A 17,174-nucleotide genomic window follows, 5' to 3' on the forward strand; every position below is an offset into this window, starting at 1 on the left:
CCGGACAGATCTTCGTATTCGGCGGCTTTGCACTGCGGGCCAATTCGCTTGGCCATCTGGAGCAGATCGAAAGCTACGCCCCTGGCCGTCAGGTCAGATTTGGAAGTTTGAACTTCACGGCTGACATCCGCGTGGACTTGATCTTCGATGGATTCGAGCCACAGCCAAGCACACCGCACTATCACGACGAGCATGATTTAGCTCTACAGCCGGACAGTACCCTGGAGGCCACACTCGAGCCCGCTCCGATCTTCAATTCGGAGCCGGCTGCGCAGATCGAGGATGGATGGCTAGACACCGCCTCGGGTGCTGCAACCTCTGCGGCGATAGAGCCAAACACTGACCTTGTCCCTCATGAAGCTCGTGACTCTGAGGTGCCGGACTCCTTGCCGGACTCTGAACCTCCTGCGCCCCCTCCAATCGAATCTGATTGGGCACCGGTCATGGAGTTCACCGCAGCGGACATCTTCCAACACTCACCTTTTGGCGACATCTTGAGTTCGCTGAAGTATCTCTCGTTATCATGAGAGCCCGGGCCGGACTGCGGTCAGGACGGTTGGGATGCGGACGACGAAGAAATTCAAAGCCCACCCACCACCCACTTAGTAGCCACTGTCGACGATCTAACCGACATGCTAGACTACGACTCCGAAGACATCGACGGTATGGACGACGATGCCGGAGACGACCAAGAACCAGCGCCTACCGGGCACTGGAAAGCCACCTCATCATATGACATATACATGGTGGATATCCCAAAGGATGGGAATGGCGAAGGAACAATGGAGGATGACCCCTCCAAGAAACAGCCCAAGCGCCGGCGTCAGCGGCGCCGCTCTAAATCCCGCCACAGCAAGAGTGAAGATTCCGGCACCGGAGACAATAACACACCGGACAGTGCCGAAGACAACCTACTCCAGCAAGATTCAGCGCAGGAGGACGGAGACGCCAACCCTCATGAGAGAGCGGCAGAAGAAGAGGTAGAGGATTATATGCCTCCCTCCGGAGACGAGGCAAGCCTCGACGATGACGAATTCGTCATGCCTGAGGATCCCATCGAACAAGAGCGTTTTAAACGCAGGCTTATGGCCACGGCAAACAGCCTCAAGAAAAAGCAGCAACAGCTTAGAGCTGATCAAGATCTGCTAGCCGACAGATGGACTGAAGTCCTCGCGGCCGAAGAGCATGAGCTCGAACGCCCCTCCAAAAGTTACACTAAACGCAAGCTGCTCCCCCGATTAGAGGAGGAGGCGTATGAACCTGCATCACCAGCAGACAATACGGCTGACCGACCACCCCGTGGTCGCGACAGAGAGGCCCCTAGGCCCTTCACTAGAACCGTACCCCGGCATCGCTCGAAAAGCACAAGGCCATAGGGGAACGCTCCGGACTTGCGAGATATATTGGAGGGTAAGGCAAGACAATCCAGATCGATCTATGGATCGCGTGGGCGCCCCATGATACGTGACGATGACCGTCGCGCCGGACACAGTAAGTCCGGCCGGGCCGAACAAAATAGACATAGCTCTTTTGAGCTCCGTCGTGATATCGCCCAGTACAGAGGCGCCGCACACCCACTATGCTTCACAGATGAAGTAATGGATCATCAAATCCCCGAAGGGTTTAAACCCGTGAACATTGAATCCTACGATGGCACAACAGGCCCCGCGGTTTGGATCGAAGACTATCTCCTTCACATCCACATGGCCCGCGGTGATGATCTTCATGCCATCAAATATCTCCCACTCAAGCTTAAAGGACCAGCCCGGCATTGGCTTAACAGCTTGCCAGCAGAATCAATCGGGAGTTGGGAAGACCTGGAAGCCGCATTCCTTGATAACTTCCAAGGCACGTATGTGCGACCTCCAGACGCCGATGACCTAAGCCACATAATTCAGCAGCCAGACGAATCGGCCAGACAATTCTGGACACGGTTCTTAACCAAGAAAAACCAAATTGTCGACTGTCTGGATGCGGAGGCCCTCGCGTCCTTCAAGCATAACATCCGCGACGAGTGGCTTGCCCGGCACCTGGGACAGGAAAAGCCGAAATCCATGGCAGCCCTCACATCACTCATGACCCGCTTCTGCGCGGGTGAGGACAGCTGGCTAGCACGCAGCAACAACCTCAGCAAAAATTCTGGCAGTCCGGATATCAAGGACCGTAATGGCAGGTCGCGTCGCAACAAAAACAAATGCCGCATTAACGGCGATAATAGTGAAGATACGGCAGTCAATGCCGGATTCAGAGGCTCTAAACCCGGTCAGCGGAAAAAGCCATTCAAAAGAACTACTCCAGGTCCGTCCAATTTAGACCGAATACTCGACCGCTCGTGCCAGATACACGGCACCCCCGAAAAGCCAGCCAACCACACCAACAGGGACTGTTGGGTATTCAAGCAGGCAGGCAAGTTAATTGCCGAAAACAATGACAAGGGGCTGCATAGCGATGACAAGGAAGAGACCCGACCGCCGAACAATAGAGGACAGAAGGGTTTCCCCCCACAGGTGCGGACGGTGAACATGATATACGCAACGCACATACCCAAAAGGGAGCGGAAGCATGCACTCAGGGATGTATACGCGATGGAGCCAGTTGCCCCGAAGTTCAATCCATGGTCCTCCTGCCCGATCACTTTTGACCGAAGGGACCACCCCACCAGCATCCGCCATGGCGGATTCGCCGCATTGGTTTTAGACCCAAACATCGATGGATTTCACCTCACCAGAGTCCTGATGGACGGCGGCAGCAGCCTGAACCTGCTTTATCAGGATACAGTGCGCAAAATGGGCATAGACCCCTCAAGGATTAAACCTACCAAGATGACCTTTAAAGGCGTCATACCAGGTGTAGAAGCCAATTGTACAGGCTCAGTTACACTGGAAGTGGTCTTCGGATCCCCGGATAACTTCCAAAGCGAGGAGTTAATCTTCGACATAGTTCCGTTCCGCAACGACTATCATGCTCTGCTCGGACGTACCGCGTTCGCAAAGTTCAACGTGGTGCCGCACTACGCATACCTCAAGCTCAAGATGCCAGGCCCTCGAGGAGTCATCACGGTCAACGGAAACACTGAACGCTCCCTCTGAACGGAGGAACATACAGCGGCTCTCGCGGCAGAAGTACAGTGCAGCCTCTTAAGGCAACTCTCGAGTCCGGCCGTTAAGCGACCGGACACGGCTAAACGCGCTCGGAGTAACATACAACAAGACCACCTGGCACGTTCCGAGCACGCGTAGCAATGCGGCCCCAACCTAGCCCCTGCAAAACATCAAGACAGGTCCTTCGCATACACCATTACGCTCTGAAGATACCATGGGCATGGGGAGAGGGGCACGACCACGATAGGCCCAGAATGCGGCTCAACCACATCAGGGGCTCTCAAGTGTGTCATTCTTTTTTCTTTTTTCTTTTTATTTTTACCCACAGGACTCCGTTCGTCAGAGGCCCTGTCCGGCAGCAGACCTGCCGGACTCACGATGCAACAGCCAGGGAAGGAGAAAGGTTACAATGAATATCCAGGTGGTCTCCATTACGAGCATTAAATCTGTTTTATCCACCATTCCGCAGCCCACCCCCTGGAGGGGGACATGTTTAATAGTCCCACCCCTTGCTTATTGCACCATTTGTATCGTTCTGCCTTTACAGCAGTTTTTCTTGAATAAGTAATGCAACAACCTTTTGCTCCCAATTGCATTTCTTTCTTATACATATGTTCATTTATGACATGTTGCGTCCGTACATTTTGGTACGGCTAAATACACCAGGGGCTTATGTTTCCCGCATCATGGTGTGATAAGTCCGAACACTTTCACAAGTACGGCACCCCAAACTTATAGCATTATATGCATCGGCTCTGAATCATGTCTTGGGTCAATAGTTGGGTTTGCCCGACTCCCATGTTTTGGTACCTTACGTTCCGTTGTATCGGCTAAGGTAGCACTGGGAGAACCACTGCGATTGCGCCCCAGTTGAGCTGGCGAGCGGCTCAGTGGAGAAAGCTAAAACTGACCGTCATGATGAGGCGAGAGCTGGTCGCTGTTCGAGAGGTTTTTTGCGAGTCCCTAAAGACTTATGCCGCTTAGAGCGAGGAGCCGGCTTTTGTCCGGCCCAGGCATGGGTAGCGCCCCAAATTCGGCCTTCCGAAGACTAGGAGCTTCGCCGAAATTTAAAATTATAGAATTCTATGGCTAAGTGAGAGTGTTCAAGCATTATAAGTCCGGTTGCCTTGTTCGCTGTGTTGAGCGCCTCCTTAGATGGACCCAAAAATGGGAACAAGAGTGCTCAAGTTTATCCCGAACACCCCATCACTCGTGGCATGGGGGCTGAAGCCGACGACTTGCCATCTCTCAGATTTGATAAACAGCCGCACAGCAGGTAATATTTTAAATTAACAAGCGTTTCTTAGCGCATATGAACTAAGTTTTCAGCGCATAGGATAAAAAAATGCGGGTCTACTCAAATATTACATCTTTGGAGCACTCACCCGCAATAGTGCGAGCACCCTTCAGGACACTCTTATAATACATCTCGGTCGTGCGGTGCTCCTTGCCCTGCGGTGGTGGGTCCCTCACAAGCTTCTGGGCATCCATCTTGCCCCAGTGCACCTTTGCGTGGGCAAGGGCCCGACGGGCACCTTCAATACAGGCGGAGTGCTTGATGACTTCAACCCACGGGCACGCATCCACCAGCCGCCGCACCAGGCCGAAGTAGCTCCCAAGCATGGCCTCCTTAGGCCACAACCGAACTATGAGGCCCTTCATGGCCTGTTCGGCCGCCTTGTGGAGCTCGACCAGCTGCTTCAGCTGGTCGCTAAGGGGTACCGGATGTCCGGCCTCAGCATACTGAGACCAGAAGACCTTCTCCGTCGAGCTCCCCTCCTCGGCCCGGTAGAACGCGGCAGCATCGGACACGCTGCGAGGAAGATCTGTGAACGCTCCTGGAGAGCTCCGAATTCGGGTAAGCAACAGGTAATTAACACTCACATGCTTACTTTGCATGAAAAATGCCTTACCCGCTGCTATTTTCTTCAATGCCTCGATTTCTTGGAGGGCCTTGTAGGCTTCGGCCTTAGCGGCTTTGGCACTCTCAAGAGCCGTTGCAAGCTCAGACTCTCGAGTCTTCGAGTCACGGTCCAGGCTCTCATGTTTTTTCACGAGATCCTGGAGCTCTTGCTGTACCTCCGCCACCCGCGCCTCCTGCTTCTCTCGCTCGGTGCGCTCCATGGCCGCATTGCGTTCGGCCGTGGCCACCGCCTCTTTCAGGGTCGCCACCTCGTTAGTGGCCCCTGCAATACCACGTTATCCTTGTCATTCTTCTTGCAACCAAAATCCTTTTCTGTAAGGTACAATTTTAATAAGGTGTTACTCACCTTCCTTGTCCTCGAGCTACTTCTTGGCACGGCCGAGCTCGTTCTCGGACCGCTCGAGGTTTTGCTTCAAAGTATTGACCTCCGCAGTCAGTGCGGCAGAGGTCAGCAGCGCAGCCTGCAATCCCATATTGACATATTTTTTATGACTCCTGCGTATATCTTTTAAGATCCTCAGTCCGGCTTTTCTTTCCGAACACCGAACCGAGCATCAGGGGCTACTGTCTATGCGGTACTATTTTACATATATCAAAATTCTTACCTCAAAGCCTGTTAGAAGGCTGCTGCAGGCTTCGGTCAGCCCGCTCTTGGCGAGCTGAACCTTCTGAATCACCGCACTCATAACAGTGCGGTGTTCCTCTTTGATGGATGCGCCATTGAGCGCCTCCAGCAAGCTATCCGGCGCCTCCGGTTGGACGGAGGCTGCCGGCGTCACGGTCTTGCCCTTCTTATGAAGGGGCCGCCCGCCGGACTCCGGAGCCACTATGGGTTCCGGGGCCGAGTCCGGTGCAAAGTCCGGGAGGTTGTCTTGCGACACCTCCGGGGCCTCCTCCTCCTGGTGGGTCCCTTCCCGGGATCCCACCTCGACATCGTCCGCATCACGGGGGGTGGAGGCGGTCAGAAGAGAATCCATATCTGACGCACCTAAGGACCCGCTCGACGAAGCGGGAAGATCATCCTTGGGCGGACTGCAGGGTTGTATGCGATATTAGAAAGACATTGTGTGGCAAAAAATAAAAATCATGAAGTTATTCGGGAGTCCGGATACTTACGATCTCGCCAGGGGCTTGGCCCTTGGAGGCCAGTCCTCGTCGTCGTCACTGGCGTTGACAGAGCAGTCCGGGGAAAGAGTTTTTCCCTTCTTGGACCCTTCGGCCTCCCTCGTTGGGGAGGCCTTCCTTTTCCTCCCTCCCCCTGCTGGGGGAGAGGCTTTCTTCTTCTCCTCCTCACCTTTGTGAGAGGATTCGGCCTCGGAGTCGTCATCTGATAACACCTGAAAACGGGAACTCTTCCGAGTGCCCGTGGCTTTCTTCTTGGCCTTCTTCTCCGGCACCACGTGGGGTGCCAGAGCCAGCAGCCCCATTAGGCAGGCGTCCACTGGATCCTCTGGTAATGGGGCCGGACAGATAGTCTGTTCGGCCTTCTTCAGCCAGCTCTGTCAAAGGAAAGGGAGTTTAGATCCCACATAGAGTCAAACTATGGAAAACAAACGTCCCGTAAAGGACAAAATCACTTACCTCGTCAGCCGGACACTGCGAGCTAAATCCGCGATCTTCGGTAGCGGATGCGGGAGCCTCGGCGCCATTGAAAAGCACCTTCCAGACATCTTCGTACGTAGTGTCGAAGAGCCCGCTCAAAGTCTGGTGCTGCGCCATATCGAACTCCCACATGTTGAAGCCCCGTCGTTGGCACGGGAGAATCTGGCGAATGAGCATGACCTGGACTAGGTTGACGAGTTTGAGCTTCTTGTCCACTAGCTTTTGGATACAGGCTTGGAGTCCGGTCAGCTCCTCCGAATCACCCCAAGTCCGGCCGCTCTCTTTACAGGAGGTGAGCCGTGTGGGGATGCCAGATCTAAATTCGGGGGCCGCTGCCCATTCAGGGTCACGCGGCTCGGTGATGTAGAACCACCCCGATTGCCACCCCTTGATGGTTTCCACGAAAGTGCCCTCAAGCCAAGTAACGTGGGACATCCTGCCCACCATGGCGCCTCCGCACTCCGCTTGGCTGCCCTTCACAACCTTCGGCTTGACACTGAAGGTCTTGAGCCACAAGCCGAAGTGGGGCTGGATTCAGAGGAAGGCCTCGCACACGACGATAAATGCCGAGATGTTGAGGATGAAATTCGGGGCCAGATCATGGAAATCCAGGCCGTAGTAGAACATAAGCCCCCAGACAAAGGGATGGAGTGGGAAGCCCAGTCCGCGGAGGAAATGGGGAAGAAATACTACCCTCTCATGGGGCCTAGGGGTGGGGATGAGCTCTCCCTCGTCGGGGAGCCGGTGCGCGATGTTGCTGGACAAATATCCAGCGCTGTGCAGCTTCTGGATCTGCCCCTCCGTGACGGAGGAGGCCATCCACTTGCCTCCCGCTCCGGACATAGTTGGAGGAGGTTGAGGTGAGGTGTGCAGACTTGGGCGCTGGAGCTCGAGTTCGCGGAGATGGATAAGCCAAGGAGGAAGAAGGCGCAGGTAAAAGGGTTGGATCTTTATCCCCTTATATGGGCGGACACAAACATGCGTCCCCACCGGCCTGATAAAACTCTCTTATCCCCCAAGCGCCGCAATCAATGGCGCGGTTGGGTTACCCACGTCCGTATTGATGGGAATCCCAGAATAAGGGGAACACGATCTCTGCTTCGACAAGACGTGCCAAGGAAACCGCTTCACTAAACGCGCTGAGGTGGTACAATAAAAACAATTCGAGTAAAGGCTTGATAGTGGTGTGATGTCACGCCACGAAATACGTTAGCAGATTGAACTTGTGTAAATATTATTCTCTCTACGGTGGTATGTGGAAATTATTTTGCAGAGCCGGACACTATCCTGGTGTTCACAATCTTCTATAAATTATTCGGAGGAGGAACCCGCCTTGCAATGCCGAAGACAATATGCGCGCCGAACTCGTCGTCATTGAAGCCTGGTTCAGGGGCTACTGAGGGAGTCCTGGACTAGGGGGTGTCCGGATAGCCGAACTATCATCATCGGCCGGACTCCAAGACTATGAAGATACAAGATTGAAGACTTCGTCCCGTGTTCGGATGGGACTTTCCTTGGCGTGGAAGGCAAGCTTGGCGATACGAATATGTAGATCTCCTACCATTGTAACCGACTCTGTGTAACCCTAGCCCTCTCCGGTGTCTATATAAACCGGATGGTTTTAGTCCGTAGGACGAACAACAATCATACCACAGGCTAGCTTCTAGGGTTTAGCCTCCTTGATCTCGTGGTAGATCTACTCTTGTAACACACATCATCAATATTAATCAAGCAGGACATAGGGTTTTACCTCCATCAAGAGGGCCCGAACCTGGGTAAAACATCGTGTCCCTTGTCTCCTGTTACCATCCGCCTAGACGCACAGTTCGGGACCCCCTACCCGAGATCCGCCGGTTTCGACACCGATAGTTTGCCTCGAACTCAAAATGGAAAGGATTCCGTGTTTGTTGTTGTGGACCGATTTTCTAAGATGGTACATTTTATTCCTTGCAATAAGATAGACGATGCTTCACATATTGCAAATCTCTTTTGTAGGGAAATCTTGAGCCTCCATGGAATACCAAAGACAATCGTCTCCGACCGCGACGTCAAGTTCTTGAGCTACTTTTGGAAGACTCTATGCGCCAAGCTCGGAATCAAGCTATTGTTCTCATCCGCATACCATCCTCAAACCGACGGCCAAACGGAGGTGACAAACCAGACACTATCCACTCTACTTCGCGTGTTGATCAAGAAGAACATCAAGGAGTGGGAGGCGTGTCTACCCATCGCTGAGTACGCCTACAACCGCGCAAGACATTCGACTACCGGCAAGTCCCCCTTCGAGGTCGTCTACGGCTTCAACCCGTTGTCCCCATTGGACATCCTACCTCTCCCTCTACAAGAGCGCACCAACATGGATGCGAGTGAACGAGCAAGCTACATCAAGAAGATGCATGAAGATACAAGAAACATTATCGAGCGCCACGTACATCGACTAGCAACCAAGCTCAACGTCAACAAACAACCCATGATCTTCAACATAGGTGATCTCGTGTCGCTACACCTTCGCAAAGACCGCTTCCCCAACGAACGCAAGTCCAAACAACTACCTCGAGCCGATGGACCATTCAAGGTGCTCGCACGCTACAACAACAACGCCTACAAGATTGAACTCCCACGAGACAAGTACAACGTGAGCGACATCTTCAACGTCAAAGACCTCTCGCCTTTCCATGGTGATGAAGATCTTGATCCGAGGTCGGATCCTTTCGAAGGGAGGGGAGATGATGCAGAGCATCCTTCCATCATCCCCATGGACTCTACATCAACACATCCACCCCCACAAGGACCCATGACAAGAGCTAGAGCACGTGCTTTGGAAACCGAGGTGAACTCCTTCCTACTAGACTTGCATATGGACACAAATGGAACATGTATACTACCTCACCAAAATATGCTATGCATCCTTAGGTATGAAGTGGAACATCACCAAGGAGCTCAGGAGCATCCCCAAGGAGAAGGAGAACCACCCCAAGGCCATAAGGATCAAGACGGAGTGCAACCGCAGCAAAACAGCATGTCCCAGGTGACCCCGTGCACACGGCCCCCAGAGACCCCGTGCCCACGGGCTACACGGGAACCCGGCGCTGGAGCACCCCGTGCGCACGGGCGTGTACCGTGCCCACGGGACCCCCGTGCGCACGGGCCCAACTTACCCCGTGCACACGGGCCTCCCAGGATGGCCGGCTGAGATGGGATCTCCGACTCCCCTTCGTCTCCTTCGACCCCAAGCCTATATAATTCGTACCTAGGGCCATGTTTAGGGTTAGCAAAGTATTGGATGATATCTTGGTGAGCTTTGCTCCATTACCTTCCCTCTTTGAGGATCAAGACCCCATTAGGGAAGAATCCTTGAGGATTTCAAGACCTCCATTGGGAGAAGACTACCACCAAGACCCCTCTTTCTTTGGATTTGGGATGAACTTTGTCATTGTATCTTTCCTTTGATTGTGTTTGAGACTTGTGGATCTTGTGTTGTTACTCTAGTGGATGTGTAATCGGGAATTGTTGGAGTGATTGTCCCTTTGTGTTCCTGTGATTTATCTCCATTTCCCCCCTCCAAGTGTGAAAAGGTCCTTCCTAGGGTTCTACCCTACATCAAGTGGCTCAGAGAGGAGGAGGTGTGGATGTTGCCGGAGCACGACTTATATAGCCACGACCAGGCCATGCGAAGGGATGGTCAGCCCGCTTCAATGTCACCCAATGGCCGGAGTTTGTTTCTCGGGACGCGAAGTCCGCAATGATGCGGCAACGCCCGAGAGGTCGTGTTGTTCAGCGTCGTCCTCCCGTCCGGTCACATCGCGACGCTTCAATTCGCGGCGCTTCAATGCGGCCCTACGTGCCCTGGGCTCGCATGAATGCGGTACGGAAAGTGATGCGTACGTTGGATGAAAAGCGTGGGAGGGATGGAAGGTTTTTTTAGGCAGGCCAGGTTTTTCGGGAGTAGACGTGGCAGCGGTCCAGACGCCGCATAACCCTTTTGGTTTGCCTCAAAAAAACCCATTTACAAGACAAGGTCATAAGGATCTTTATGAAATCCTAACAACATGCTTAATTATCTCTTAACCTAGCTATTGGAAGTAACCTGTGAATCGCCGAGCGGACCGGTTTTACCCGTTGCTCTAACTGTTTCGCTTTGAATCCCGAGTAGTAGTATAGGACGACAGCACGGCCGAACAGTGTTGTGTAGTATAGTCGCCAAGTCGCCAGTTTCCCCCCTTCCCCCACCCTCCCTCCACTCCACGGGAGACGACAGAGCACGGAGAAAGCGAACGACCGCGGCGATGCTCTACATAGTCGGCCTAGGCCTCGGCGATGAGCGCGACATCACGGTGCGGGGGCTCGACGCCGTCCGCCGCTGCGCCAAGGTCTACATGGAGGCCTACACCTCCCTCCTCTCTCTCGGCCTCGACCCAGCCTCGCTCGCTAACCTCGTGCGTTTCTCTCTTCTCTTGGATGGCCACCACCTGTTCGCGCAAATGTCTGCGCGGCCGTACCAGGGTAAGGGGTCGTCCCTCACCTCCCTTCATTGCCCGTTTTGTTGCAGGAGAAGATGTACGACAAGGAGATCACGGTCGCCGACCGCGAGATGGTAGAGGAGCGCGCGGACCAGATGCTGAGCGAGGCCGCGGAAGCCGACGTCGCCTTCCTCGTCGTCGGCGACCCGTTTGGGTAATGGTTGCTATGCTTTCTTCCGGTATTTGGATTAGCTCGCTCTGTTGGGTCGTCTGCGTGTAGGATATGCGTGCTCATTTCTATTTTTTCAGAGACTTCGATATTGTGCGATTCTGTTCAGTGTGCTATTGGCAGTGCGCTGATTTGCTCGTATGTGGATGCTCGTGTGGTCAATTATTTATACTAATAATGATCTGGTTGTGTTTTGCATAAGTATTTGGTCTTAATTCTAGACTTTTTTTAGGGAAACAAGCAACTGCCACGTCCCACACGCAAGCATGTTTTTGTGCATTTGTGTATATATGCACTTATTTGCATGCGCCTTTAATCAAACAGACTGTACATTTATATATGTGTATCCATGCTATTTATTTTCTGTCTTTGTCCATTCACATATTTGCCCTGGATGCATGATCCTGTTTTTGTACATGCCCTTGTGCAAGCTAAGTGTGTGGACTTTCTCCCATGTGTCATATTCTTGTTGTATTCACAGATTTTTATATTAGTTTAATAAGTCGAACGTTTAACCTGCACATAATTGCGATGAAATTTGCAGGGCGACCACACACACTGATTTGGTTGTTCGTGCCAAGAACATGGGGGTAGAGGTTAAGGTTATCCACAATGCATCTGTCATGAATGCTATTGGCGTTTGTGGGTTGCAACTTTACCGCTATGGAGAGACCATCTCTATACCTTTCTTCACAGAGACATGGAGACCGGATAGTTTCTATGAGAAAATTCAGAACAGTCGTCGACTTGGCTTGCATACTCTTTGCCTACTAGGTTGGTATTGCTTTCTTGAACCATGCAAACAACATTTAGCACCTGGTATTCCTGAGATTGACCATGACAGGCTGAGATACATGGCATGCCTGACTGTTAATATTTCTCTTCGTGATATTGGGTCTTCGTTCTCTTTATGAAAAATGCACAAAAGCTCAACATATTTATATACCGTGACAAGATTAAGATATAACTCTGATGACTGTGTGATATTATTAGACATTTGCGTATTTCCTAGTCACTGTTTCTTGTAATAGTGAAATTACTATCACTTTGTCTGCAAGTTATGATATAATTCTGATGAATATACGCCATTACTAGTCATTTACACATTTCCTAGTCATGGTTTCTTGTAATTTAACAGCAACTGGCGCTCCTTCAATCACTTTGTTTGCAAGTTAAGATATACTAGTTCTGATGATTTGAACGTACGGCAAATTTGTTTTCAGTACTAGTGCTCATACTACTACTACCACTTTATCGGCTACTGCTAATGGGGCTTGGTTAGGGGTTCTTGTTATCAGATAACTTAGTAGTTCTCTTATCCAATGCAGACATCCGTGTTAAGGAGCCAACACTTGAGTCCTTATGCAGGTAATTTACGTAATATCTATCTTTGAAGTATGTTCTGGTGAATAACAAAATATTTCTAACGAGAATTAGATATGCACTAGAGATGTCTTGTCTATGCATTCTCCTCCCAAAGACTTGCTCAATGTTGTGTGATGCAAGTAGTCTTTTGCCATTTTGTATAATTGAGATGTTTGCTTTCAGAGGAAAGAAAGTGTACGAACCAGCAAGATTCATGACCGTGAACACTGCAATAAGTCAGCTTTTGGAGGTGGAGGAACTGCATGGGGGATCTGGTATTTTCTAGTGTTTGTTAACTTATTTTCCTACGAGTTAGCTTTATTTGGAACATTCTGATCAATGTCACAACCTGATAAGAGCATCTCTAGCAGATCCACTAAAATCCGGTACTGCAAAAATTATTTTAGGGTTCCCATGAAAACGATTTTGCGGGAACGCGAAGGCCCCGGCGGAACAGATCCTGTAAATCTCGTACTGCAAATTTAAGAACATCTTCGGCTAGAAAATAGTTCAACACAACCATAGCGCACACATAGCAAATTAGACATCTTCGCGCTACAAATTAAACATAAAGTCGACGGTCACTCGTCGACGCCGAGGTAGAACTTCACAACAGACTTGTGGAGCGCGTTGGCAAGGTCGGCCTCCTCCTTGGCAGTGGTGAGACGGTCGGCGGCACCTTCTTCTCCGGCCGCCAAAGCCTTCTCCGCTGCGACGAGCTACGCATCGTCCTCTTGGCAACTTTGAAAATGCGGAAAGAGTTGGTCGTGGAGCTCGTGGAAGCCGGCCCAAGGGCTCCGCCCACCGCTCCGGGAGAGCCGGCCGTGGTTGTGCGCTTGCTTCGAGCGCCATGGCTCGATGGCGGGTCGGCTGGAGCTGCTGGCCTCTGCGTCGTGCCGTGGGAGCTTGCGGAGGCGACCTGCCATGGCTGCCACACCCTCCACCACCACTGGCCATCGAGGAGAAGGAAAAAAAAAAGGAGATAAGCGGCGGAATTTGTCGCCGGAGTTGGGGAGGTCTAGCGGCGGCGCGGGCGGATTGCAGCGGAGGGGATAGGGTTTGCTAACCCTAAAACCTGGCCAACCCCTAGCTCCGGAGGGGTGGATTTGCGGGCCGTATGTAAATTTTTTACGGGGCCGGCTTTGTTTAGTGGATCTGTTCAGGCTGAAAAAAACGGAGCTCCTGCAAAACGGACGGAATTTTAAGGGCCGGTGAGCTTTTGCGGGATCTGCTAGAGTTGCTCTAAATTCTGCAACAATGATATTCTTAAGAGTGCTTTAGATGTTCTGTTTACTATATATATTAAACTGAGTCTTACTGCAAAATGAACATTAAAAGATGATATATCTATTTCCAGCATATGGTTCAGATTCGCTATGTATGGGTGTAGCTCGCCTTGGAAGCGATGATCAGAAGATTGTGGCTGGCCCCATGAAGAAACTACTAGATGTTGATTTTGGGCCACCCCTTCACTGTCTCATTATAGTGGGAGAGACTCACCCTGTGGAACAAGAGATGCTAGAATTCTACATGATCAAGTAGTGATGAGCTATCATGTGAGTTTCACTCCTTCCCTCACCGAAGAAAATCTATGGTTATTAAAAGGGATCTTTACACCTTTTGCTGTCACCAATGTTCACTCATTATCTATTTATGTCTACATTATTAGATGAGGAACTTGTAGTCTAGATGCATGGTCCCCTTATGAAGAAAAGAAGCTCTCTTGAAGCGTTGATGTTTGCTTGCACTCGAAGTGTGCTGCTGGATCGGCGGCTACTCATTCACCGAATAGACCTTGAGAGATATCGTTACTTATTCACAAACGTTGATCAGAATACTAGCTGCTATTGCAAAGTCATCACTGAATTCTCTTGTTCTTCCATGTTGTATGTGCACACGTCCATCATTTTGAAAGTTTGCAGATCCATATTGCATTCGCACAGCACGGTCAGTTTGAGAAGGTTTCCATGGTCAGACCCAGAGAGAGCAAGCCCGCCAAACAAGGCAGCATTGGTCACATTACAAAGAAGTTTGTTTGTGTCTAGCGAATAGGGGTGTAGTGCTCCATCTGCATCTGGTGCAGCGCGGCTTCAGAGCCGAAGCTGTGGCGGCTGGGGGACCTCCTGGAGCGGATCCTCGACGGCGTCATCGGCCCCCCCTTGACACGCGGCGACCGCTGCGCAACCGGCGGCCTGCTGGAGCGAGCAAAACCCATGTCGCTGGCGATGGACGGCATCGGCGACATGGACGGGATGGGTGACATGAGGCGGTCGGCGAAGCACTGCTCCGAGTATGCGTCGGATGGCACGGCGAAGCGCTCCTTGGGCGTGCTCATGGACCGGAACTTGGCCTTGGCGGACGCCGTGGACGCCATGTACCCCGGGAAAGCCACCGCCGGCGAGCAGGCCTGCAGCCCGTCGTCGACGCTCCCCCTCCCTGGCGTGCGCCTGGCGCGGCCGAAGGACCGCCTGGACGAGTAGCCGAGCCGCCTGCCATAGCCGTCGTCATCATGGTCGTCGTCGTCCTCGAGGCAGGCGAGGGAGTCCCTGGAGCGAGGCGGCGGCGGGTGGGGGTGGGTGACCACGTCGACGGCCACGTCCTTGTCGAAGGGCTGCGAGCCGACCCACTCCTCCAGCCAGCTCCAGCGCTGGTTGAGCGTCTCCATCTCGTCCCTGGACATGGGCTGCCTCCTGATGCCGATCTTCTCCTGCCATGCATGCGTGCCAGAGTTTGTTTGTTTTGTTTGTCAGTCACACCACAGCCACAGTGCGTGCGTCCATCCCGGAATGGAATGTTGACACTTAGAGATTACTCGAGTATTTACGTTCTGGATGGAGGCGTACTGCAGCGCGCGCACGCGCTTGATGGCGGCTTCCTCCCTGCTCTTCATCACGGCGCCCATCTCTTCCTTGGAGAGGGTGCTGCCGTCCCACCCCCGGCTGCTCTGCTGCTGCTCCTGCACGGCACACCACACGCATGAGGAGAGGAGGAATAACAAAATACTCCTACTGTAGCAGTACTGCACATATTCGTTCCAGGACACGGCTTTGCTTCAGCGACGGGACGGGACGAGATCAATCATTTCCCCCCGACGGCACACGACACGGCATGAGGACGCAGCAGTATTTTTTCACGGCGGTCGAAATATGCGATTTCACTTTTCTTTTCACTGTAGTACTACTTGCACTAGTGCTATTCTCGGATCTGTACGAGTGCTTGAGCCTCCTGTCCTGCTGTGCCGATTTTTACGGCCTACATACTACAGTAGTATTACCTCTGTAAACAAATGTTTTAGTGATTAAAATGTTTATTTACAGAGGGAATAGTACTTTGTATTATACAATTGCGTAATGATAATGCAGAGCGTTAGATCCGTAGAATGATACGCCATGCAATGGCGTACTGCAAGCAAGTCGGCACATTTGGGCTCTATACGCTACAGGCTACCAACGAACCGCGGACACATCACGTGCCGAAACGCAAGTGAATAATGTGGGCAGGCAGAGGCAGCGCACATTCGACTCGACAGGCACATGAACACCAGCATGGTTCACATGCGTATGCATGCATGCGTGTACGTACTAGAACTAGTCACTAGTGGTCCACATCCACATCAGGAGGAGGAGGAGGAGGAGGATGTCAAAGCAAAGCTGCAGCAGCCAGCAAGGAGACACATCGACGACGTGACCGCTGCCAACTTTAACCCACATCACATGCAGATCCAGCCGCAGCCGCATGCATGTGCGTCGCAAATCATTCGCACGTTCATTCACACAGGCCGGCAGACGATCGATCGATCGACCAGGCGCCGCAGAGTGACCAGCGAAACAGTTATTTATTTATTTTCCAGAAAAAAAGTGGCGAGTGAAACCTACTTGCAGCGCGGCGGCGTACAGCTCCCGGCCACTCCTCAGCAGGGCGTCCATGCCGTCGCCGTCGTGCTCGTGGTCGACGTCGGCCCTGGCGCGCTGCCGGGCCTGGATCTTGACCAGCGACTCGAGGCCCCGCAGCGTCGCCGCCGTCTTCCGCCGCACCGCCTGCCCGCGGATCACCGCCTGCAGCCTCACCAGGCCCTTGAGCGCGCGCAGTGCCCTCCGCGCCTGCACCCACAGCGACAGCGTTACTACAGGACACAGCCAGCTTTAATTTCTTTGCCCAACCACAATGCTTACTGTACTTACGAGGTATCCGCGGTAGGCTGACTGGATCGCGACGGCGGCGAACAGTTCGTGGCCGGAAGACGCGGCGTCCTCACGCGCCGGCGCCGGCGCCGGCGAGGGCGGTCCTGTGAGGCGGACCACCTCCGCGGCCGCGTGGGCGGCCGCGACGGCTGCCTCTGCGGCCGCTGCGGAGGCGAGCGCGACCGCCACTGCGTGCTTGCTCTGCTCCTCCTCCGCCTGCCTTATCTGAATCTGACCCGTCGCCGGCTCCGGCTCCGGAGCTGGCAGGGCAAACGAGTGCTGGGTCTTGAGCTTCCCTACCAGCCATCTCTT

General features: G+C 52.7%; 2 protein-coding genes across 3 annotated transcripts in view; one reads left to right on the forward strand and one right to left on the reverse strand.

Annotated features, from left to right (window-relative positions):
• Positions 1 to 10,810: 10,810 nt before the first annotated feature.
• Positions 10,811 to 14,563, forward strand: LOC119308623 (probable diphthine methyl ester synthase). Of its 2 annotated transcripts, XM_037584752.1 has the most exons (7): positions 10,811 to 11,063; positions 11,177 to 11,301; positions 11,861 to 12,090; positions 12,645 to 12,684; positions 12,865 to 12,956; positions 14,039 to 14,237; positions 14,351 to 14,563. In XM_037584752.1, exons 1-6 carry the CDS (start codon positions 10,914 to 10,916, stop codon positions 14,221 to 14,223), a joined length of 822 nt encoding a protein of 273 aa, XP_037440649.1. In that variant the 5' UTR covers positions 10,811 to 10,913; the 3' UTR covers positions 14,224 to 14,237; positions 14,351 to 14,563. The 2 variants fall into 2 exon arrangements, with proteins under 2 accessions (XP_037440649.1, XP_037440648.1); XM_037584751.1 differs by having other exon boundaries at positions 14,039 to 14,563.
• Positions 14,564 to 14,584: 21 nt separating this feature from the next.
• The window catches only part of LOC119309449, a 10,908-nt gene continuing 8,318 nt past the window's right edge, over positions 14,585 to 17,174 (reverse strand). Inside the window, exons 4-7 of the mRNA XM_037585447.1 lie at positions 16,863 to 17,171; positions 16,557 to 16,781; positions 15,506 to 15,637; positions 14,585 to 15,388 (exon numbers count right to left, since the gene is read on the reverse strand). Of these exons, the coding sequence (XP_037441344.1) occupies positions 14,723 to 15,388; positions 15,506 to 15,637; positions 16,557 to 16,781; positions 16,863 to 17,171 (1,332 nt within the window). The 3' untranslated portion in view covers positions 14,585 to 14,722. The remainder of the gene's footprint in view (positions 15,389 to 15,505; positions 15,638 to 16,556; positions 16,782 to 16,862; positions 17,172 to 17,174) is intronic.

The sequence above is a fragment of the Triticum dicoccoides genome, chromosome 5B (assembly GCF_002162155.2).
Source record: "Triticum dicoccoides isolate Atlit2015 ecotype Zavitan chromosome 5B, WEW_v2.0, whole genome shotgun sequence".
Classification (NCBI taxonomy): domain Eukaryota; kingdom Viridiplantae; phylum Streptophyta; class Magnoliopsida; order Poales; family Poaceae; genus Triticum; species Triticum dicoccoides.